Source organism: Melanotaenia boesemani, chromosome 3, assembly GCF_017639745.1.
Source record: "Melanotaenia boesemani isolate fMelBoe1 chromosome 3, fMelBoe1.pri, whole genome shotgun sequence".
Classification (NCBI taxonomy): Eukaryota; Metazoa; Chordata; class Actinopteri; order Atheriniformes; family Melanotaeniidae; genus Melanotaenia; species Melanotaenia boesemani.
In genome coordinates, this window is record NC_055684.1 from 37,718,347 (window position 1) to 37,740,984 (window position 22,638).

At 40.5% G+C, this 22,638-nt stretch overlaps 3 protein-coding genes across 4 annotated transcripts; 2 read left to right on the forward strand and 1 right to left on the reverse strand.

The window, feature by feature from the left end:
- Positions 1-6,815: 6,815 nt before the first annotated feature.
- On the forward strand, positions 6,816-12,137 carry LOC121636321 (protein transport protein Sec61 subunit alpha-like 1). Its single transcript, XM_041979730.1, has 12 exons — positions 6,816-6,954; positions 7,757-7,824; positions 7,924-7,989; positions 8,076-8,154; positions 9,150-9,281; positions 9,438-9,547; positions 9,800-9,953; positions 10,046-10,206; positions 10,299-10,496; positions 10,608-10,799; positions 10,892-10,968; positions 11,072-12,137. Exons 1-12 carry the CDS (start codon positions 6,948-6,950, stop codon positions 11,256-11,258), a joined length of 1,431 nt encoding a protein of 476 aa, XP_041835664.1. The 5' UTR covers positions 6,816-6,947; the 3' UTR covers positions 11,259-12,137.
- Positions 12,138-13,442: 1,305 nt separating this feature from the next.
- chchd4a (coiled-coil-helix-coiled-coil-helix domain containing 4a) lies at positions 13,443-16,094 on the forward strand. The gene is made up of 3 exons (XM_041979731.1): positions 13,443-13,614; positions 14,033-14,131; positions 14,964-16,094. The coding sequence occupies exons 1-3, from the start codon at positions 13,593-13,595 to the stop codon at positions 15,317-15,319; spliced, it is 477 nt and encodes a 158-aa protein (XP_041835665.1). The 5' UTR covers positions 13,443-13,592; the 3' UTR covers positions 15,320-16,094.
- si:dkey-202e22.2 (netrin-4) lies at positions 15,936-22,609 on the reverse strand. 2 transcript variants are annotated; one of them, XM_041979728.1, is made up of 11 exons: positions 22,325-22,609; positions 21,653-21,788; positions 20,742-21,244; positions 20,342-20,656; positions 19,967-20,093; positions 17,932-18,120; positions 17,576-17,792; positions 17,322-17,449; positions 17,162-17,230; positions 16,885-17,055; positions 15,936-16,725 (listed from the first exon to the last, which is right to left on the reverse strand). In XM_041979728.1, the coding sequence occupies exons 2-11, from the start codon at positions 21,741-21,743 to the stop codon at positions 16,589-16,591; spliced, it is 1,947 nt and encodes a 648-aa protein (XP_041835662.1). In that variant the 5' UTR covers positions 21,744-21,788; positions 22,325-22,609; the 3' UTR covers positions 15,936-16,588. The 2 variants fall into 2 exon arrangements, with proteins under 2 accessions (XP_041835662.1, XP_041835663.1); XM_041979729.1 differs by lacking the exon at positions 22,325-22,609 and having other exon boundaries at positions 20,742-21,232; positions 21,653-22,302.
- Between the last annotated feature and the right edge of the window lie 29 nt (positions 22,610-22,638).

Genomic DNA, 22,638 nt, shown 5'->3' on the forward strand with positions numbered 1-22,638 from the left:
TGTTTTCAGCTGGCTAAAATTTGCCAACATTTTTCCCTCCATGTCCATCTATTCTCTGCTCAGAAAGCAGTCAGCAAACTGATGAACACTCAGATGCCTCCAGACATGAAGGGTGAACTTCATTATTTACATTCACTCAACTCTCCAAAAATAAAACTGGCTCATCTAGAACAAACCTAAATGAGCTGATGTGGTAGTAGCTGCAGCATCGATGTGTGTGTGTGTGTGTGTGTGTGTTCCTGTTCACATATTAGCCTCCCATCCCTCAGGCACACTGCTCATCCATGTCACCCTGCACAACATCACTATGTAAAGGCATATGTGTCTGGTTAAAAGTGTAGGTGAAAGTCAGTGTGGTGTGTAATTTCTTGTGAAAACGAGGCCAGAACACTAACATAATGTGACGTGGTTGTGACAGCAGCAGTCTGTGAGGGAAAAGCAAATTTTAATAACACTAAACAAGTTTGCTTTTGCTTCTCAAATCTTTAGAATAAATGGAGCATATGATTAACAGGCGAGTAGCATTACTTTTCATTGAGAAAAAAAAACTAAGTCTCTAATTTTAGTTTGATTTATGTAAGCCCTGTCTCATGATAATGATTAGAGCTACACTACAAGCAAGATTTAAGGCCTTGCTTTGAAGTAATAATATTCCTGACTATGCATTTTTTTTATAAAAAGTTCCTTGTTATGATTATTTCTTTAGTAAATATAGCAAAACATACTAAAGATGCAGAATAGTACAGTATATATAATAAATATTAGCTTTCACTTACTTTTATTCTCTTCAGATAAGAGCTCTGTATCATTTGCCCCACCTGAGAAGCTGAATCCACCTTTTCTCATTTTGCATCCATACTATCTGAAACAACGGCAACCTGGGCATGGCATTATTGGGATGCTTTTATAACACTATAGAAATGAAACTTTGATATACGGGACACCAAACTATAAAAACTAAACTTGGATATTCTGTATGTCAAAGTTTAATTTCTATAGTGTTGTCCCATGAAAACATATAAGGAAATATTAGCAAAAATGCAAAGGGTGTGTACTCACTTCTGTGAGATACTGTATATATAAGCCTTTGACTCAAAACCACATACATGGATCCTGGAATGCCAGAAGCTGTACAAGATCATATGTTTGTTTTTGAGCACACAAGCTTGAGGCATGATGTGTCCTCTGACTTTGCCTTATTCAAAATATAAAGGTTGTTATCTGCTTCTTTTCCATGGTTCGGGGTTCCATGTATTACATAAAGCACAGGTTACAGAAAGACACTGTCCACTACAGAGACACACAGATGTGCCTTTACTGCAGGGGTGTTAGCACAAAGCCACATCAGCACTTGTGCTTTATTTGCTGCTTTTTTGTTCAGTCTAAAAATATAAATCACATTTGGTTGCACTGGTACAGATCATTGCGTTGGGGGAATGATTGTACATTAAGCACAGCTGACTATCAGTTTCATTTCTAATTCCCTTATACAAACTACAATACTAAGAATAGTAGGATTCATATTCAGCACATCAAATTAGAATGAACCACAATTAACTGACATTGAAGACTGTTTGTTGGATCTCCAGCATAATAGACCATTGAAAATGCTGTGAAAAGCAGAGACTGGAAGGGAGCTGTGTGGTATTTCCATGTCCTCACCTCTGTGTTAGTGCTCTGCTCTGTGGTCATTATGTAACCACGTGAACAAGTGTCTCCTTATCTAAAGCAAGATGAGTGGCATTCCAACCTCTCCTTACTCTCTGTGTGTGATTTCCACGTAAAAACAAATCAAGTGATGGGTGACAGCAGGTCCAGGTTCAGTGCTAAGACTGTACATGTGACTGAAAGTTCAAGTGGTGGTTTTGTTGTTTTATTAGTACAAGTCAGAGGCAAAATGTGCCGCTGGCACTGTTCACCATTCACCAAAACTATCACTGACCAAATGATAAACACTCAGCTTCACTTCACTGCAGGACTGTAATTCAAATAAATCTGTTCAACATCATCCTTGCCATGCCAGTGCTATCAAAAAATGGAATCTTTACAAACTCACACATGCACACACACTCACCAGCCTGTCCAAGCGTCACCACTGAATCAACAGTGACCTCTAGTGGTGAAAACTGGTGCAACGCCATGAAACACATTATTTCAAAAGGCTCATATTAGTCTCACATATATTTTGAGCTTGTAAATCAGTGCTTACTAATTATTCCAGAGATTCTAGATGTAAATTAAGCTTTATCTGTCTGAGAAATTCATGTTAGTATATGTTTAGAAAAGAAGTGTCATTGTGGGCATCCAAATGAGAAATCAGTGTAAAACTTAATGCACAGAGTTCCCACATTGCCATTGTTGCACAAATTAAAGATAGCTGTTGGTCAACAGGGGCAGACCCAGAGGGGTTGCCTAGGCAACCCTTAATATCTGACTAGCCCCCAGGTGTCACCCCAAGAATAGACAATCGATTTCTAACAAATATTTAGTGAAAACTGACCTTTAACTGGGGAAACTTCACATGTCGAAGTGTTTGTGGGTGCAACATGTGAGAATGTACTTCTGTATATTATTGTACATCTACATTACCATGTTCTAGAATCTATACAGCATCATCCCACCAACTACCAATGGCAGGGGAGTCAAACTCTGGTCCAGGGCTGCTGTCCAGCAGGTTTTAGGTATTTTCCTGCTTCCAGTCACCAGACTAAAATGAATGGATCATTATGCAGAACTTGACAACAAGTTTTTAACTCAGACAAAGCAATGACACACTAATGTGTTCAGGAAAGCCTTATTATTCAAGACACATTTCAATACACATTGAATAGCCACTGAAGAGGATTGAAGGAGGGCGAATAAGACTACAGGAGGAGAATCAAGGACCAGCTGGGCAATAACAACTGCAGGCAGATGTGGCAGAGTATCCAGCATCTCACAAACATCCAGAACAACCGTAGGGCTGCTGAAGGAGACGCCATGCTGGCGAAAGAGATTAACCTCTTCTTGGTCCGTTGTGATGTGGACATGGGCCACAGCATCATACCACCTACAGCAAAGGTCCAACATGGCCTCAAGAAAGCCCAGAAGATTATCAGGGACACTTCCCCCACTGGCCATGCACTGTTTGAACTGTTGCCATCTGGCAGAAGATACAGGTCAACAAAACAAGGACAGATTCAGAAAAGCTTCTACCCAACAGCACAACCACACTCAGTTATACAGAAATATAACATACTGTAGCCTACATGTTATTAGTGCAATATAGCTGAAACATGGTGGATGGATGGATGGATGGATGGATGGATGGATGGATGGATGGATGGATGGATGGATGGATGGATGGATGGATAGATGGATGGATGGATGGATCAGTGAGTAAATGTTGAACATATTTCTTTTTGTTTAATACCATCAAACTATTTTTAACTTGAACTTGACAAAGAAATTTGATTTAAGCTAGTAGGTAGGTTAGCCCGTTGTAAGTCAGAGGTTTGACCCGCACATTTAGTTTAATAAAACCGAGGTACCATGACGAATTTAACATGAAGAAATGAATGAAGTAATGAAGTGGATGATATGAGGAAACACGTACAGGCCAACGATTTAACAGACATTGCAGAAACACATGTTAGAAGTTTATACATTTTTTATTATATCATGTAAAATATTCCAACTTAAAGTCATCCTTTATTTTTCTAATTATATAATGTATGTTTAAATATATGTACATCTGCATAACTCTAGAAAATATATTTAGAGATTTTATTAAAGTATTAACTTTAACTAATTAAGCACTCTCTTTTTAAGATGCACAACAGTTTAACAAGACGAACCTGGACAGATGCAGGACCTGCTGCTAAAATCTTTGCCATCCTTTCTGACAAAGACTGTGGTATTTACATATCAAGGAAATGGGTTTGTTTGTTTGTTTGTTTGTTTGTTTATTTTTTTGGATGCTGATTTCGTAGTTGTAGTTTCATCTTGAAGATAAAAAACATTTACATTGCAACTGAATGAACCGGCAATCATTAGTTATGTTTACATGGATAAATATTTAATCAGATACAGCGAGGACAAACCTGTCCAACCCGGACAGATGCAGGGAGGACAAACCTGTCCAACCCGGACAGATGCAGTGAGGACAAACCTGTCCAACCCGGACAGATGCAGGGAGGACAAACCTGTCCAACCCGGACAGATGCAGGGAGGACAAACCTGTCCAACCCGGACAGATGCAGGGAGGACAAACCTGTCCAACCCGGACAGATGCAGCGAGGACAAACCTGTCCAACCCGGACAGATGCAGGGAGGACAAACCTGTCCAACCCGGACAGATGCAGGGAGGACAAACCTGTCCAACCCGGACAGATGCAGGGAGGACAAACCTGTCCAACCTAGACAGATGTAGGACCTGCTGCAAAGATTTTCACCATCCTTTTAGATCGTGGCTGTGATATCTACAAATTAAGGGAAAGGGTTTCTTTTTCCTTTTTTTCTATTCTATTCTACAGTCATTTAGCAGACTTACATCTGAGAGTAAATATTTGTGATAGATATGTTTGATTTATTTCTTTTCTCTGCAGATTTTCCTCATTAGTTAATAAAACTCTGCTTATCCTACTGTTTCTTATGGTTTTCTTTTAGCTTTGACTGAAAACATTTAAAACCATTTCAGTGTTTCACTTTAGTTTGAAATTCCCACAACACAATGAAAGCGGGACACTAAAGAACAGACATTTTCAGTTATACGCAACTGCAACTATATTTATAACACAATTTAAAAATGCACTTTAAAAACAACAAAGTTGAACAAAGTGCTACAATGTGCACGTGACGTATGATCGGGCAGGTTTGAAGCACATGTGTGATATGCAAGAATCTATGTAATAAAGTTTAAGAAAAACATATTCAGATTAAACAACTTTTAATCAGTTGTTAGTGTTTACTAGTTTGGTGTAATAAACCAAACTGATATTAGGGTGAAATAACCCTTTGAACTATTAGAAGAGGGGAATTCTTTAGATTGAAGCTTCATGAGCAGTTTAGTTCAGTATTTTTATGCAACTTTTTTTATGCAACTTTTCCTTTAAGATCTTAACTTCTAATAAAGCTTCAAAAGTGTGAATTTTGAGAAAAGGGGGATTTTTGTAGCTGTTCCAGACATACAGTTGCAGTTTTGTAATTTTCCAGTAGATGGCACTGTCACAAAAACATTAGGGTCCTGAAAGTGTGGGTCCAAAACTGTGGGTCTGAATCTGCAGGTCTCCGGTCTGCAGACAGACACCTGCAGTAACATGAAAGAGTGATGCAGGGGTGGGAGGAGTCCTCAGTGGTGAAGGTGGCTTTCCTCACCACTGAACACCTGTACAGTTCAGTCAGGGGGAGGCAGGCTGTTCTGGTTACCTTATGGCTTGATTTATTAGCTGGGAGAGTTTTGTTTTGGTTGTAAGGGTGAGGAAGTTGAACCAGCATCAGATGGTATAGATGAGGGTGGATTCAATGAGTGATCCATAAACATAGGTTTAAAAGTCTTTGCTGAGGTTAGAAATTGTTAATTTTCTGAACAGACTGAAATGTCTATCTCTTTCCCAAGAATCTTTAGCACATGTTTCCACTAGCTGAGCATGGATTGGTGGTTAGATCAAGTGTTGAGTTTTCCTCTCTGGACCCACACCATAGATGGTCTTTGAGATATTAGCTCTGATGGGCTTTCAGCGAAGGGTTAGACCAGACTGTGGACCTCCTGCTTGGGAATCAGTTAGATGTGCTACCAGGGCCATGTAATCTGCATATGTGGAGTTAACCCTGGAGCCCAATGTGACAAATTTGATACATACAGTTTCTGAGGCATTTTGCATCACTTTATGGTAAAAACTACTCAAAATCCTGTTGAACACAATCTGATACTTGTCTTTTGCTCTGTAAAGCAGAAGATTACATTATAATAATTTTGGCATAGTAATAGATGGTAAATATTTTTAAAAATTACATTTTGCTAAAGGGCCAAATAAAGAATTTTAAAATTTTAAGAAATTGACCTTTCTTACCATGTTTTAATTGGTCAGATCTTAAAGGGTTAAATTTCTACCTGTTACAATGACAGTAAAGAATATTCTGATTCTGATATCTTTCACATAATCTTTTTAGTTCTGTAATTATAATCCAATTGTCTTCCAAGTTTGTCAGTCAGTCATTTAACTTCACACATCCTCATATAAACTTTGTTCATGCTTCAATACTGTATGATTATCTTTTTGTAATTTAATGCTTATTATTCTTTCTTGCTTTTTAATTCTTTTATACTTTATACTCTTACTGTGAAAATTCCCAAAACATTTTTCAAATTCCCTCTTCAAAATTTCTAGTTTCCAGAAAGTTTAGCCAAGATTATTCACCTACACCAAATTCAGTATTCGGGATTCACACAGATTTTAAATAAAAGTGGCATTTCTGTTGTTGTTAGATTGATATTACAGCTTTTTCTTATGAATATGAAGTAGAAAATGAAGAGAACAGAGGTTTGGCATCAGTTCATCCGTGGATGGATCTTATTCATACTTCTCCGTCAGAGGGAAGGGGTTGAACACGGCTAACTTGAGATCACGGCTCTGTCTGGGGCGCCCCCTGGAGGATGGGAGCGCTTTGCGTTTGCAGAGTGTTATTAAAATTATAACCCTTTAAAAGAAAATTGCGTTTTGTGGTCAGATTTAAATCAATTTGCTATCTTAAAGAAAGCATGGTGACAGATAGGGTGGCACGCGGCCTGTGGTGTGCATAGGGTCTCGTGAGTGTGTCTCAGAGTAGTGACGTGTGTCAACGGCTTGTCTGGTGACGTGTCTCTCCGCTCTCTCTTTCCCTCACGGAGCGGCTGATGGAGCCACACTGACTCCACTGCTCACTTAAACTGGTACCAGCTACACTGCAGGAGTCGGTCTACGGACACCATGGGGAGTACGTGTCCTTCTTTTCTACTAAACACGTTTCGGGGTGATATAAAATACCTGCTGTGTTTTTAATTTTCCAACAATACTGAACATACAACGCTCGTAGCGAAGCTACGTAGCTAACCTTGGGCAGGTTAGGTGGTATGTTGAGCTAGCTCACAAGTCTAAAGCTGGAATTGGTTTTGCTGTTATTAGTGAATGTTTAATTCATTTGTGTAATCGTTTAGCTGATATTAGTTAAGTTTGGAGTGTGTCCATTAATATACTCGTCAAAATCTGTGTTTTAACGATTTCCTCGTTTGTTTTGCGATTGCATGCTAAATAGCATCTCGCTAGTGTTAATATTAATCGCTAATGAATAACAACGTGTAATATTTATAACAAAGATATTTTGATTTCGTCTCACTTTTCTGACATTTCATTGAAATATTGAAACACTAACTGTTGTGTGAGATTAATCGAGTGTGTTTGAAATCACTTGTCAAAGTCAGTTTCTGTGATTGACAGCTGATCAACGCAGAGGCACCGCAACCGAAAACGATCAAAAAATGACAAGACAACGCATATGAGTGGCTTTTAGTCTTGCTCAGATGAATGTTTCTACATCTAATTGGCTTTTTCTGTTGACAAGCTTACCAGAACATCATGTTTAGCTTTGCTGGCAGCTGTTTAGCAGCTGGTTAGTGATGACGTAGCACCTACGTTTAACCTTTTTAGTAAAAACTCATGTTACTGATGCAGCAAAGGAGAGCTGTTCAGTTTAATGCCGTGTTATTTAGCTTTTTAACATGCTTATATTTTTTATGCAGTTAAATTTCTGGAGGTCATCAAGCCTTTCTGTGCAGTCCTGCCAGAGATTCAGAAACCAGAAAGAAAGGTAGGTTTTTTATTTTTAACGTGACCATATTTTTCTTCCTGGTACATATGGCTGGAAATGAATGACTGCTCATCTACTCTTTTATTTCTAACCTTGCAGATTCAATTTAGAGAAAAAGTACTATGGACTGCCATCACTCTGTTCATCTTTCTGGTGTGCTGCCAGGTTGGTATCCATTGTTGACTGACAACAAGCCTGCTTGTGCTACTCTTGGAAACAGTGTTTTACATCTCCTGTTCTTGTTGCTTCAGATTCCTCTGTTTGGCATCATGTCATCAGATTCAGCAGATCCCTTTTACTGGATGAGAGTAATCTTGGCTTCTAACAGAGGTACATGCACATATCAAATTTGATGTCACACACAGATATCAGTACTCTTTTTTATTTTCTGTGTAGCTCAGCAATGAAGGCAAACTACTGCTAGAATTCTTATCAAGAGCTCTATTATGTCATTATCTCATGCCAAAGGTCAACCGTTTTAAAGGTGTCATCACCTGGTCTTTTCATGCATCCACTGTCCTCTAAGTGTCTTTAAATATTTTGTAAAAAACTTATTTAAAAAAATCAAGCATAGAGCTTGTTCTGATGCTTTGCTCATACCACAACTTTGTCTCGTGAGAGTTCATGCAAGCTTTTGGCTAATGTTAATGAGGTGTGCACTGATTGGCCGCAGGGAGGCTAGAGTCGGAAGGGGAGCTGGCCTAGTGCATGCACGGTGCGTCCAACTCCAAAACATCAACAGCTTAGTGATGGTGAGCAAACCTGACCGAGCAGCAGCTTACGGAATTCAGCCATTTATGTTTGAACCAGGCTCCGAGCCTGAGAGTGAAGATACCAAGATGGTGGAAAGAGCACGTTTACATCAAAATGTTTACAAAGATTTACATGGCAGAGCACTTCACCCCACTAAAAAAAAGAAAACACAGGGCTCATTTGTACATTGCAGGGGGTTAAACTTTTAGGCTCGTCCCTTAGCATTGCAAAGCATGATGTTATATCATTATATCATTCCACACCTAAAGCATGACTTTAGGCGTGGAAGAGGGGCTGGCTTATTCAAATAGTCTCCTGTGATGATGAAATCCCAGGAGCAAATTAAAATCACGCGTTTGCGAGAGTTTACCCTTGTTGGCAGTTATGCTGTGAACAAAGGGCCCAGACGGAAAAACTCTTCAAAAGAGAGGCTTTCAGGGAAGCTAAGACTTCGGTCCAGCACCAGTACACGTGTTTTAATTTGCAAAAGTGCAATTTCCCGATGATTGCTCCTTTAAGAGATTTGAGATTTTGAGTTTCTTACTATTGTTGTTCTCTGCTTTGTTTACCAGGTACTTTGATGGAGCTCGGTATCTCACCCATCGTCACCTCAGGCCTCATCATGCAGCTGCTGGCTGGTGCCAAGATCATTGAGGTGGGAGACACTCCAAAGGACAGAGCTCTCTTCAATGGAGCTCAGAAATGTAGGTTTAACTTTCCTATTTCTGGAGCTTGTCACATAACTTTTGAAACCTTTTATTTTACTTTGGTACTTTGAAGTTGTTTGAAGCTGTTAACACTTGTGTCCAGCTGTGCAACAACTGTTCCTGCAAGATTTTCAAGTGCTTTGGTTTTTGCAGTGTTTGGAATGATCATCACCATCGGACAGGCTATTGTATATGTGATGACTGGCATGTATGGAGATCCTTCAGAGATGGGTGCTGGGATATGCTTGCTCATCATCATCCAGGTAAATGTGATATCACTGTTAAATTCCATCACATATTACAAATAGTGAAGCATTAATCAATGCTGTTAAACAGATTTTCTAGTTTTGTTGCATTTCTGTAGAATAGGTAAAGCATGATTTTGGAGGATTCCTTTTATTTCAGGAAGTAGATGTAGAATGAGGCTTCCACAGTTTAGACAAGCATTACTATAATTTGCACTCTGGACCTCATCGTTGTGCTGTGTCTCAAAACAAACCTGCCTTCGTTTTCAGCTTTTTGTTGCGGGTTTGATAGTCTTGCTGCTGGATGAGCTTTTACAGAAGGGCTATGGTCTTGGATCTGGTATTTCTCTCTTTATTGCCACCAATATCTGTGAAACCATCGTCTGGAAGGCTTTCAGCCCGACCACTGTCAACACTGGGAGAGGTATGAGCACTGGAAAACATTTTAACAAAAAATGAGACGCCACTCATCTATATTACCGTGACTAACCTTGTAAATCCTGTCCCTTTGTCCAGGTACGGAGTTTGAGGGGGCCATCATTGCTCTCTTCCATCTGCTAGCTACCCGTACAGATAAGGTGCGCGCTCTGAGAGAAGCCTTCTACAGGCAAAACCTTCCCAACCTCATGAACCTCATCGCCACTGTCTTTGTGTTTGCAGTGGTCATATACTTCCAGGTAAACTTAATAGTACTTTGTTCTACCTGCTTTTATTGTGCCAGAGGAATTTGGATTACCAGTGTTTTACTCAATATCTGTTAATTTTTCAGGGTTTCAGAGTAGACCTTCCCATCAAGTCAGCTCGTTACCGTGGTCAATACAATACCTACCCCATCAAACTGTTCTACACCTCCAACATCCCAATCATTCTGCAGTCTGCTCTGGTCTCCAATCTGTACGTCATTTCTCAGATGCTGTCAACACGTTTTAGTGGCAACTTCCTGGTCAATCTTCTGGGCACCTGGTCGGTATGTATTTTATGGGTGTCTTTTAAACATTCCTATCAAGTACATTTAGGCCACACAGGGAGCGTCCTCTTGTAGATGAGTTTATCTCACTTATAAGATCTTTGTGTCCAGGACACTACAAGTGGAGGACCAGCTCGTGCCTACCCAGTGGGCGGTCTGTGCTACTACCTTTCTCCTCCTGAGTCATTTGGTTCTGTTCTGGATGACCCAGTTCACGCCGTCATCTACATCGTCTTCATGCTTGGCTCCTGCGCCTTCTTCTCAAAGACCTGGATTGAGGTCTCAGGATCTTCTGCCAAAGATGTAAGTGTGTGTTTGTGCATTTGTGTACAGTGAGATCTTCATCATAGTCTGTTATTTGAAAAAGTTTGCTGAACTCATGTTGCGTGTTTAAGGTGGCGAAGCAGCTGAAGGAGCAGCAGATGGTAATGAGAGGACACAGAGAGACCTCCATGGTGCATGAACTTAACAGGTACAATGCAAATGTTGAAATAGTCTCAGGATTCATGTTTGGAACTTGCACCATCAAATAAAATTCAGTTTTATGTAACATGTGTTTGTGATTGGTTTTGCAGGTACATCCCCACAGCGGCTGCCTTTGGAGGGCTCTGTATAGGAGGGCTGTCTGTCATGGCAGACTTCCTTGGTGCCATTGGATCGGGTACAGGAATCCTCTTGGCTGTGACCATCATCTACCAGTACTTTGAGATCTTTGTTAAAGAGCAAAGTGAAGTTGGCAGTATGGGAGCACTGCTCTTCTAATTGGATTTAAATTAAAAAAGCCAATCTTCTGACACACATCGGACACAAACAATCCACCCCCCTTTTTTTTTTATTATTATTATTTTTATTTTGGCTATTTGGTCAATCAGTGTAATTTGCAGCTGGAATATGTAATTGTACTCCACCACCTTTGTTCGCCACCAACCTGCTCTCACTTGAGGAAACTACTTTGGTTATTTGCAGGGTTGTGCTTAGTATTGAGTCTCTTCAATCCTTTTATTCCAGTAGCAGTTACCCATCTCTGTAGGCTCCCTAAATCCCCCACTGATTGTTGCATCAGCTGAAGAATGCTTAAAAGCACATAAGTGTAAGGGGCTGTCTTTGACTTACCTCAGGCATTTTTCTTTGTAGCATGTTCAAGGAACACTAAGACAGCAGCAGTATGTTGATGCTCCTCTCAAGCTGAAAGCACCGTGCCTGGACATTGGGGGGGATGTGATAGAAAGCCATGTCATGTTCATTGCCTAGCAAGCATGCCTGAGGTTTCTAAGGACCTAGAGTAGGATGTGAAAAGCATAAATGAAATATGCTTGTACTCCTGATAACGTTCTGGTAATCTCAGACTAACTGCAGGTGGTTCTCATTGACCTTTATTTTCATTTTAAATCGTGGTCTACGTTTATATTCACCCTGGTCTTACGCAGGGCAGAGCGTTTGTCTCTGGGCCCTCAAAGGAAAGTATTTTTTCTGTGTTGTCATGCTGTTTTATTCCTAGACTGAATTGCTGCACAAAACTGCCGAGATGGTCGGGAAAAGGGTGGGTTTGATAGGGCTGAAAAAGGGGTTTCGGTTTTTGTTTTTACTTTATGTAACAGACATATTGTGTTATTAAAAAAAAAAAAAGAATTTGTTTTCCAAGACGTGTGAAAGTTTTTTCATTCTTATCTTATTGGTTGCTGGCAACTGTATGAAAAGGTAGGAAAAATCTTTTTGGGTTTGATGAAAAACTGTTCCATGATGCTATAGCAATCAGTGAAAGGCAATAAGACAATTAACTAGCACCACCAGCTTTAATTTCCTTAACTAAGCTCTTAAACATGTCAACACTGGGAGATAACTTACTATATTGTCTTGTGAGAAGCTAAATGGACCCAAAACTGGTTCCATGCTCATTTAGAGTATATAAGAAGCAACCAGGTGCTGCTAATCAATAGAATTTGATTAAACTAATCATCGATGTGCACCTCTAAATACAGAAGTTAGGGCAGTTTGCTAGTTTGGAGCCTTCAAGTATGTTAACACAATGCCAAGGAGGAAAGACATCAGTAATGGCGTTAGAGATGGAGGGTTAAAAGTTTTTTCCAAACTGGAGTCCATTAGTTGAAAATACAGTATATGCTACAGCTGTCAGTCTTCCCAGGAGCAGATGTCCTGACCAGGTGATCTTCAGGTCAGGTTATGCAATGCTCAGAGGAGAAAAAATAAAAAACTACACGTCATACTCTAGAGACCTCAGCATGTTAAATGTGTATTATTAGTTGAATTATTGTTTACAAATAGAAACGCAAAAGTTTGGAAGTTTTGCCAGGAGAAAGCATCTTTTCTCCAACAAGAACATAGCAGCAAGGCTTAGGTTGGCAAATGCTGACTAAACAAGAGTTTTAGTACAAAACTGGCAGGAACTTTGGAAACTACAATAAATACCCAAAATATCAATGAACGGAGACATGGAGAATCTCCCCACAGCGTTGTGACTGATAATGTCACACACAAACACTTTAAGTCATTGCTTCTAAAGGTGTTTAAACAAGTGGCTGCAAAACGAGAAATTTGTTTTGTTTTTGTCAGTGATCTAAGTTTGTAATTAACCAAATTTTAAGACCTGGGTTTTTCTCTAACACTGTACTGATTTGTAAAATCTTACAATTAAGAAAGGGTGTAAAAAGCCTGAGCTGTTCACCCAATTTTGAAACAATGTCTGAAGGTTCCCAGAAGGTTATTTATGGGAACATTGTGGAGGTTCTTGAAAAAGAAGTTTCAAAAACATTTAATGTTTCCTTAGGAATGAATATGTGCTTGCATTAAAATTTAAACGATTCCCAAATGTGTAAATTCATGCACTTCCACTATTTATAAGATTGCAAAAAAGATAGAGAGAAAAACAAACACACATACACACACGTACACGCTATTTCGTTTCATTTAAGGAAGTGACATCATCGTTGTGCGCCGGCATGTGGACAGGTCACAGAGAGGCTGTGGGACGCCGGGCACACTGTCAAATGAAATCTTTGGAGTCTTTGAATCGTCTGTCTTACGCTGGTCATTATCACGGAGGTCGAGGCCTGGCGGGCGTTAGACACACCAGCTGACATGTCGTACTGCAAGCAAGACGGTAGTTTTAATCCTATTTTAACTCGTTTTCCCTCCATGTCTTGGCAATGTCAGGGTGCAAACCGGCTAGGCTAACACCTACAAACATCCCATTACCAAGGTTTTCTGGTAGCTAGCTAAGGCGTACGGGGGAACGGCAAGTCTCTGGTTGTTAAGTGGATTTAATCTTTTTGTTTTGTTTTTTTTAACGCCCTGATGTTTTATGAGTTAAAGTCCTAATTTCTTCAGTAACAAACGCGAGTTAAATGACTAGTAGTAATCCTGTGGTTTATTCAAGTTAAAGTAGCAGTATGGCCCGAGAAGGAGTCATGATAAGCCAATTTAACAGCAGCCGCTAACATCCCTCAAGGTAGATTTTTCAACTTCATAAGCTCACTTAATCACTATCATTAATGCTCTCCATTTCTTTGTCACCTAAGGTAAGGATCGTGTCATTTTTGTGACCAAAGAAGACCACGAGACACCCAGCAATGCAGAGTTGGTCGCAGATGACCCCGATGATCCTTATGAGGAGCAGGGTTAGTATTCTGGGTAGATCCTGTCTCCAAACACTTAACTTTTTTAGAATTGTAATGTGTACTTTTTAATATATATTTTTTCAGGATTGGAAACGATGATACTGTTTTTTATTCAATTTAGTTTATGAAACAGCAGCTGATTGCTGCTGTATCCCATTTTCTCTAATACAAATGAAGCGCACCTGTTACTTTTATTTGCTTTCATATCACACATGATGGGTTTCCAACTTGTAAACATCTAATTTTTTTCTCCAGTAATGCAATTTATCCCTTTCCAGGCATGAGATGCTCAATTGTTAAATGTTATCCATTCATTCAGACATTGCTTGATTTTAACTTTTTACAGTTCATTAGTTGAGGTGTAAAACTAAAGTATTTATAGAAATACTCGTATTACTACAACAATTCATATTAGCAAGCTAACAGTAGTTGTGTAAAACGTAGTGGCACTGGAACTCTTTTTAGAGTTGCTGCTTTCTCATAATGTGCTCTATTCTCATATCAACACTTAGCATTTGTTAAACATAAGGTGGATTTGAGCAGTTAAATACTATTTTTTTTATTAAAGCTTTATTAAGTTGTAAATGTTTTTATAAATACTTTTAAACATGCTATTTATTCAATCATTTTATTAAATATTTCGTTAATAATACATTGTGTTCTGTTCCCCTGAGCCCCATTTCTTCTCTGTACTTTCATTTGTTACTCATGTGCATTGAAGGAAAATGGTCTTTGTTGTAATTGGAGATGACCCTAATAACACCATCATGATAGACAGAAATCTTTGATATGAGATGACCAAAACTGACAAATGGCATCTGGTTTTCCATAGGCCTGATCCTGCCTAATGGAGAAATAAACTGGAACTGCCCGTGTCTGGGTGGCATGGCCAGCGGACCCTGTGGCTCTCAGTTCAAGGAGGCCTTCTCCTGCTTCCACTACAGCAAGGAAGAGGTGAAGGGCTCTGAGTGCATCAACCAGTTCCGTGGCATGCAAGAATGCATGCAGAAGTACCCCGAGCTCTATCCTCAGGAAGAAGATAAAGAAAGCTCCCCAGAGGCAGAATCTAAATCTGGCTCTGCTTCTGCTGACAGCTCTGCCTTATTGTCCAAGAATGACTCTATACCATCCACTTCAGCGGCTTCATCTGACAGCATGTCCTCTACAAACAGCCCGTCTGCCAGCTAGAGCCAGCCTGCACATCATCAGGGACTCTCCATGAGCACCTCCGATTGGCCGGCTGGAGCCTCGGAGATGGCTTACTGACACATCTCTGACACTTACTGGAAACATTTCCATGGTAACTGAGGTAGACCAGCAGAAATTGTAGCAAATGGTAAAAAATATATGCTACTGTGATTTCTGAGCTCTTCAAAATTGATTAGTAATCTGATTACTGAGAGTGAGCGAAGCTGTTTACTGCAGGGAGATGTGCTGAAAGATTCACAATATGGTAAAAGAAGTTAATTCGCTGTGCAGTAACTTTTCAGTATGAGTTCTTCTGTTGGCTGGTCAGAAGGGTGATTTAAAAACTGATTTAGAACTACTATCAAACACTTGACAAATTCAAGCTGATATCTTTTGAGATGAGCAATGTTCATCTTTTGTTTTTACTTCAGTAAGAGACCCTTATAATTCTGTCTTCGACTTTATTTTCAGCACTTAAAAGACCAAAACATTTAGCAAGAGAGCAGGGCTGCTCTTCAAACCGCATTTTACATGTTCAAATGTTTGTAACTGTGCTCGTTGTCACGTGGAAACTTGAAGGTCTCCATCTGGCATTGTGGAAACAACAGCCGTTAACGGTCTTTAATTTAAATGTGACTGCATAAATGTTTATTGTCTCAAGACTGTCTGGAGTTGTCAGTTGTCCTGTGGTTATTCAAGCTCTCTGTGTCATTCAGGCTTTAAAGGTGTGAAAGTGTTTTCACAAAAATGTCCAGATTAAACCATTTGTCTAACAGTTTTTATCGTTTTTCTGCTTGTATGAAAACATAGAACATCCCTCATATTAATATATAATTAATACATTTATTAGTCTACGAGAGAGAGATGGCAGGAGGAGGGTGATGAGCAACAAAAGGTCATGTGCAGACTGTAACCAGGCGACATTGTGTCAAAGCCTACACCCTATTACTAATATTTAATAAGAACTTGTTTTAAACGGTGAAACGACTCCCTTTATTGCTTTTACGCTGTTCCTACAGAAATTTTAAAACATTGCAGCCATATCTGATATGATGGAAGTAGGTAGGTACAAGACGTCAGAAAGTAAATAGCCACATTTTATCCAGTATTTTGTGTTGCACACCAACACGTTACAGCTTTTCTTGTCTTTTGGGACCTAACCTGACAAGTTTGACTTTTTAGTCATTCCCACATTCCTGACAGGTTTTTTCAGTCCTTTTTGGAACTGTCCACTAATGCATCTGGTTAAATCCTCTTTGCTATTTCAGATCATGGGCACCCATTCCTTAGCCCATCTGATATTAACAAAGCTAGTCGAGGTGTCCATGGCACTGCTACGCTCTGCATAGTGACCAACAAACGGCCTGTTCCGGGATCCTCTGGGCCAGCGAGCAGGTATTGCATACCTGCATAAGAAGAAGAAAAGTAAGAAATAGGGAAAAAAAATTCAACTGTAAATGGTTTTAATCTAGTAACAGTTTCTTTTTTTGTTATAATTTCCTTTTTATTTATGTGTTAGTAGTTAAGTATGCTTGGATACTCAAGAGTCTTGGTGCATGTCTTACCTGGGTTTAGGATAGGGCAGGTGCAGCCACGGCTGGTCCAGGACAGAGGGTAGATGCTAATGGTCCCCAAGTGCAACGCCACCTGGCCTGATCGGAGCACCTTGCGGACTTTGATCTGCACTTCTGCGTGACTTCCTTTGTCATGAGCAGAAAGCACACTCGCCCTCATCACTGTTGTGAAGATGAAGAACACTGAGATGGCACTTGGAGCAAACTCACATTGTAGATCACAGTTAAAGGATTTTTTACACTTAGAATGAAAAACTTTATTTCTCACCATAGTCATGTCTGTTCTTACACAGGTCAGACACACTCCTTAGCTTTTTCTCCTTACACTTGCACTTCCCTGTGTACAGATGTTCCATTATGATGAGATTTACTGTTATCTCTATATTGTAGGAAACGCTAAGCTTCACTGTGCAAATAAAAACAATCACCTGTATAATGCAGAGCAGAGACTGCTAGCTCCTTTGACCACTGTACCTCCTCTTCAATAGTGGACAGATGATCCACATCTGGTATTTTTCCACCAATGGGCACATTTAACACTTGGTTATTTGTGTAGCTGCAAATGTAGAATGAGGTATGTGACAACTACTATTAACTAACATGCACATAGGTTTAGCCACTTAAGTTTTTTTTTTTTTTTTTTTTTTGCAGAATGTGGCCACAGATTAAATGTATTCTCTACCTGTCATGACAATGCCCAGTGGCTGGATCACAGCTGTGTGGGCAGTCACAGGGTTTGCAGCCCTCTTCTCCAAATTCCCAGTAGCCCGGCAGGCAGTGGCTGCAGCTTGTGCCTCCTATTCCAGATTTACAGTGGCACTGGCCACTCTTTGGGTGGCACCAGGGTCCATCTTCTCCAGGAGCTGGAGGCAAAGAGCCCTGAGGATCACACCAGCAGCCTAAAAGACAAAGGCACGGGTTTGTAATCTCCACAAACAGTTAAGCCTTTCATTAATCATCAAAATAAAGAGTTAAAGGAACACCAGCAGATGTGGGGCCATTATATTTCTACATTCTTTCTTCTGGTATGATTCTTACGTGTGCAGGCATGGGGGGATTTGAGGGGCAGGGATGGGTGGCGATGGTAGCCGTAGCGACAGCGCTGGCACCTGCGCCCGATGGTGTTATGTTGACAGTTGTCACAGACGCCACCGCTGGTTCTGTTGGAGGAAAGCCACGCCCGCTGAGAGAAGTGGCAGCTATCTGCGTGGTTGTGGCACTCACACTCTAGAGAGGGAGACAGTAAGACCTTACTGCTTAACTGCCTGTTGGATTTGCAGATAAAAGTTAATACCAATTAATACTTTTTTAGGTGCATTTTTATTGAATATACAGTTCTGTAACTAGATGTCATTTGTTCATTTAACTGACCTTCACTTCACCTGTGCCTTCTCTGCTTTACTCCAGTGTGCTTTTCTTTGCTGCTGTATGCTGGGAAAGCAGCATCGAAGGCAGCAACACCAACAGACAGAACAAACTGATGGCTCATGCATAGGCTGCAAACTGGACAATTTTGAAACTGTGGTGGAGAGGAGGTATCCAACCTGGTATCCATCATGGATAACCCTAACCATCCCCTCCACCACACACTCATTAGACAGCGGAGCTCCTTCTCTAACAGACTTAAACACCTCTGCTGTCATACGGACACGCAGGAAATTTGTCAACACATTTTTTAATGATCCACCTCTGACAGACAGGAAAGAGCCTGGATAGACAATGAGCTTTACCTGCTGTCTTTAACATTTGTTTTCAACTGCTCTTTATATTCACTGCTATTTTATTTTATTCTAATTTGGATTTTGCACATTGTTTTTGCACATCCACCTGGTCCACCTGCACTATTCCTAAACTTTATGGAAACTATTAGATCTTAAAATCTTAAAATATCTTTCTTCACTCTGTGCCTGCTATCGCTGACTGGGCTGGGAGTGTTACAAGGAAAGAAGTCCCTCTGACATGCTCCAGAGTTTCAGGTGTGTGCATATTGCTGAGGAAACCAGTCAAGTGCAGCAAATCTGTGATTGCAGCTGATGAAACATGAACAACTGATTAAGAAGAGGCAGCAGTAAAGCAACCAGTGGCAAAGGTTTTTTTTTTTGAGTAAACCCAACTAGGTTTTTTGTAACCTAAATTAAGTGGGTAAATCAACATTTAACAAAGTTAAAATAGACTTCAAATACCCCTTTAAAATCATCTTATTTAAGAACAAGCAAACATTTCCATTCAACATTTTAAATACTGAAGTAACAAGAATGTCCAATAAATGCCCACAACCTGAATGTCAGTGTATTCATATCCAGTAAAGAAAATATACATGCACAAACCATACACACTAATACACACAAACACTCAAATAAACACTATAGAATCATGTTTCTAAACTTCTATTTGGTACTAATGTTTTCATAGTATCATCATGGTGAGATGAGACTATTCCCAAGACTTGAACAATTTTACCATGACAAACTTGTAGTAGAGGTTTTTACAGGGCAAATATGTGCTTACAAGTTTATTATATTAATGTTCGTAAAATACTGCTAATATTAAATAAACCTCGATCTAACATGTGAGTGCCACCCCACAAGGACACGGTTTTTGACCCTTTGCCCTGTGTATCATATCTGATACATATAGTTTCTGAGACCTTTTGCATCACTTTATGGTAAAAACTCAAAACCCTGTTGAACACAATCTGATACTTGTCTTCTGCCCCCTGGTGGGCACCATTTTTGTTAATTACTTATTTTACATTTTGTTAACTGGCCACAAAAGACTTCAAATGAAAAAAATTACAATTTCTCTCCATTTTTTTTCTTCGGTCAGCTTTAAAGGGTTAATTGCATTGACACACAGCAGTCCCAAGGCTGAAATGCCTAGCCATGGTGTTGACTGGTTAATTAACAAGGTTAAAAATAGAACACCGTTAACTTTAAAGCTTTACACTATTAATCATTTGTAAGATGTATGTCTTTAAATCAATTTAGGCACCATCTTGGATCATCCCTCCATACTTTCCAGCTTCAATCCTCTTCACACATCAAGCTGTGCAGTCCTGTTATCGATCACTTACTCTGACATGGGTTATGCTGACCACTGCTGCCATTGGCAGGCCTCCAGGGACGATCATTGTAGAGCGGGGAGCACTTCTCACAGTGATCCCCATCTGTGTGGTGGGTACACAGACACCTTCCAAACACCTGGAAGACACATCTGGGGTTGCTCAGTCACTTGACCGACATTAAAACATGTTAAAGACATCTGCTGTCTTCAGACACTCGTAAACCACATTCAGGGAGGTGGTGGAAAATGTAAATCAAACTGTTTAAGGCCCTTTAGCTGGGAGTTTTTTCACATCACATTCCGTTATAGAACAAAGGCCATTAAAACAGCCAAAACACACAGGTTTTTAGCCTTTTCTTTTACAAATGCAGGACATGTTGCTTACCATGTTACTGTCCTGTGTTTTTCCTTGACTGCTGTTGTATGGTACACAATATTCAGCATGGCCATGACACAGGCAGGTTCCTCTTGCCAGTAATGAATAAACAGCATATGGTGCTGAAGGGGAGCTTTCTGTACTGGGTGTGGGGGTCAGAGGTGAGGCTGTAGGGCTTGTCGTCTCTGCTGAATAGTGTCCAGAACAAGTGTGAGCTTTTAACAGTGTGATGCGGAGATTTGTGATGGTCAGGAGGACGAGGGCCTCTGGGCTGTAGGGGTCCAGTGTTACAGTGCTACTGGGGTCTAGAGTGCGTAATATTACCTGGAGTAGAAGGAGAAATATAGCAGTGAACAGCACTGATTCTATATTTTGGTAATACATTATATTTTTGGGCATACTGTCTTACCTCCCCTCCACTGCAAGGATGACCGTTCGAGTAACGGGATGTACAGAAGGAGCCCTGCTGAGTTAAGTCATCCGGCAAACCAAATTCCACACTACAGTTATGTGCAAAGACCTTGAGAACTTCCCAGGTTTTTCCAAAGTCAGTTGAACGTTCAATAGCCATAGCAGCAGGCCGGGGTGATCTGAACACCAAAACCACATGAGACAGACAGAACTGTGTTTCCAGATCCAGCTGTATCTCATCCTGTGGTTCCAGCATGCTGGTATCTCCACTTGATGTCCACCAGGTATCCGGATGCAAGAACGGATCATCAGTCATGAGAGCAGGTGAGTGAATGTCTTCTTGACAGGGATTTGGAGTTGCAGAAGAATAAGGACATAAGCGTTGGTGGAGGGTGCTGTTCCCACAGCAGTTTGACAGGGTTAGGAGCGTCCTGCCACTTGCTAGGTTCCCTATTGGGGGACTACATGCACGTTCCACACATCTAGAAACTGTTAGAGGAGCTGAGAGTCAATGAAAGGACAAAGTAACATACTGTCATGAAGTGTACATATGATAGGAAATTTCATATGTGGAGACAAAAAGACATTCGCAAAAGAACAAGCACTTTTCAGCACTGACATCATGGACAGAACCAAAAATCCCCTCATTGTGTTTTCCATGAATAATTAATCTGCGTCACCATTGTGCCACTGCTGATGCTGTCACAGAATCCAGCCCTTTCACCCACTGGACAGCATTTGTTACTCAGGTTACAAGTAATGGAAAGACACGAAATTTATCAGCAAAAATTATGACATCCATCTTATAGAAAAGTGATTAATTTTGCTCCATAATATAGTAGAATAAAGAATGTAACATTATCAAATTGACGCACTTGCTTCAGATTAACAGCAGCAACACCACCTCACCTGCTCCGCTCCGTGTCCCAAATAAAACAAGCCAACCGAGCACCACCAGCATCCGCTGTCGACTTGTCCCAAGCACATTACCCACTCCCATCCTGGTTCCTGTCGAGTTCACATACACTGTGCGATAAACGCCTTCCTGCAAAGACGGGTCCCCGCATTATGCGTAACTTATTTAACAGACATTTCTCAGTCAATTACGCAATGCGCAAAGGGTCCAGACGAATCCAGTACATTTTTTCTAACGTCCTCTCAAGAATAATGTTGGCAACTGCAGCTCAAATCATCCTCTGGGACCTGCAGGGCACCTCACCCGCTTAGGAGTGCTGTGCGTCGCAGGTGCAGGAAAAGATTTGTCGTTGGTTAAAAACGCTTTACATTTGACAACGTTTTAAAAATAACTTCACGCCATTTTTTTGCATTGGATCTATATCCACCACATTCCATTTTGTTCTATGAAATCAAGTCACTTTTTATGCTGGAAGCCGAGATCAGTGCTTTCCTGCTTTGTCCATCGCTCTCCGCGTTTACGCACAACATCGGAGTTCGCGCTATTTATACACGGGCCACCTCCGCCCAAAAACTCCCCCTCTACCCAGATCCCAAAACGGATGCTGTGCTGTAGCTAACGAAACTACCCTATATTGAGAAGGTGCTTTCTTTTCTCCATCCTACCCATCATCCAGAAAACGAAGACTCCCTCCAAAGGTCGTGCGCAGATGGGGGTACAGCCTTGTAATCGGCACAGACTCGTCAACACCGTTAATGTAAACCAGCAGCTCCGTGCATTCCAGTTCTAAACCAGGTCCCCTTCATTAACTAGGGCCTCATAATAAAGCTTGGCAATTTTGTTTATCTGCTTCATGCCCTCCTTTTTTCAACTGCAGTAATTTTAAGTTACAAGTCTCTTTGAAGTCAAGCAAAAAGAAACCTGAGCACAGGGAGACAAAAATAGTCCTCAGAGCAGTTATGTGCAGCTTGATGGGCAT

Coding starts and splice junctions, on each gene's coding strand:
- LOC121636321 (XM_041979730.1), top strand. Junction 10,497..10,607: donor ATCTTCTGGGCACCTGGTCG/GTATGTATTTTA, acceptor CTTTGTGTCCAG/GACACTACAAGTGGAGGACC. Junction 10,800..10,891: donor CAGGATCTTCTGCCAAAGAT/GTAAGTGTGTGT, acceptor TGCGTGTTTAAG/GTGGCGAAGCAGCTGAAGGA.
- chchd4a (XM_041979731.1), top strand. CDS start 13,593: ATGTCGTACTGCAAGCAAGACG. Junction 13,615..14,032: donor GTCGTACTGCAAGCAAGACG/GTAGTTTTAATC, acceptor TTGTCACCTAAG/GTAAGGATCGTGTCATTTTT. Junction 14,132..14,963: donor TGATCCTTATGAGGAGCAGG/GTTAGTATTCTG, acceptor GGTTTTCCATAG/GCCTGATCCTGCCTAATGGA.
- si:dkey-202e22.2 (XM_041979728.1), bottom strand. CDS start 21,743: ATGGGAGTGGGTAATGTGCTTGGGACAAGTCGACAGCGGATGCTGGTG. Junction 18,121..19,966: donor TCAGCATAACCCATGTCAGA/GTAAGTGATCGA, acceptor CTCCCTCTCTAG/AGTGTGAGTGCCACAACCAC. Junction 16,726..16,884: donor CTGCCCTATCCTAAACCCAG/GTAAGACATGCA, acceptor CTTCTTATGCAG/GTATGCAATACCTGCTCGCT.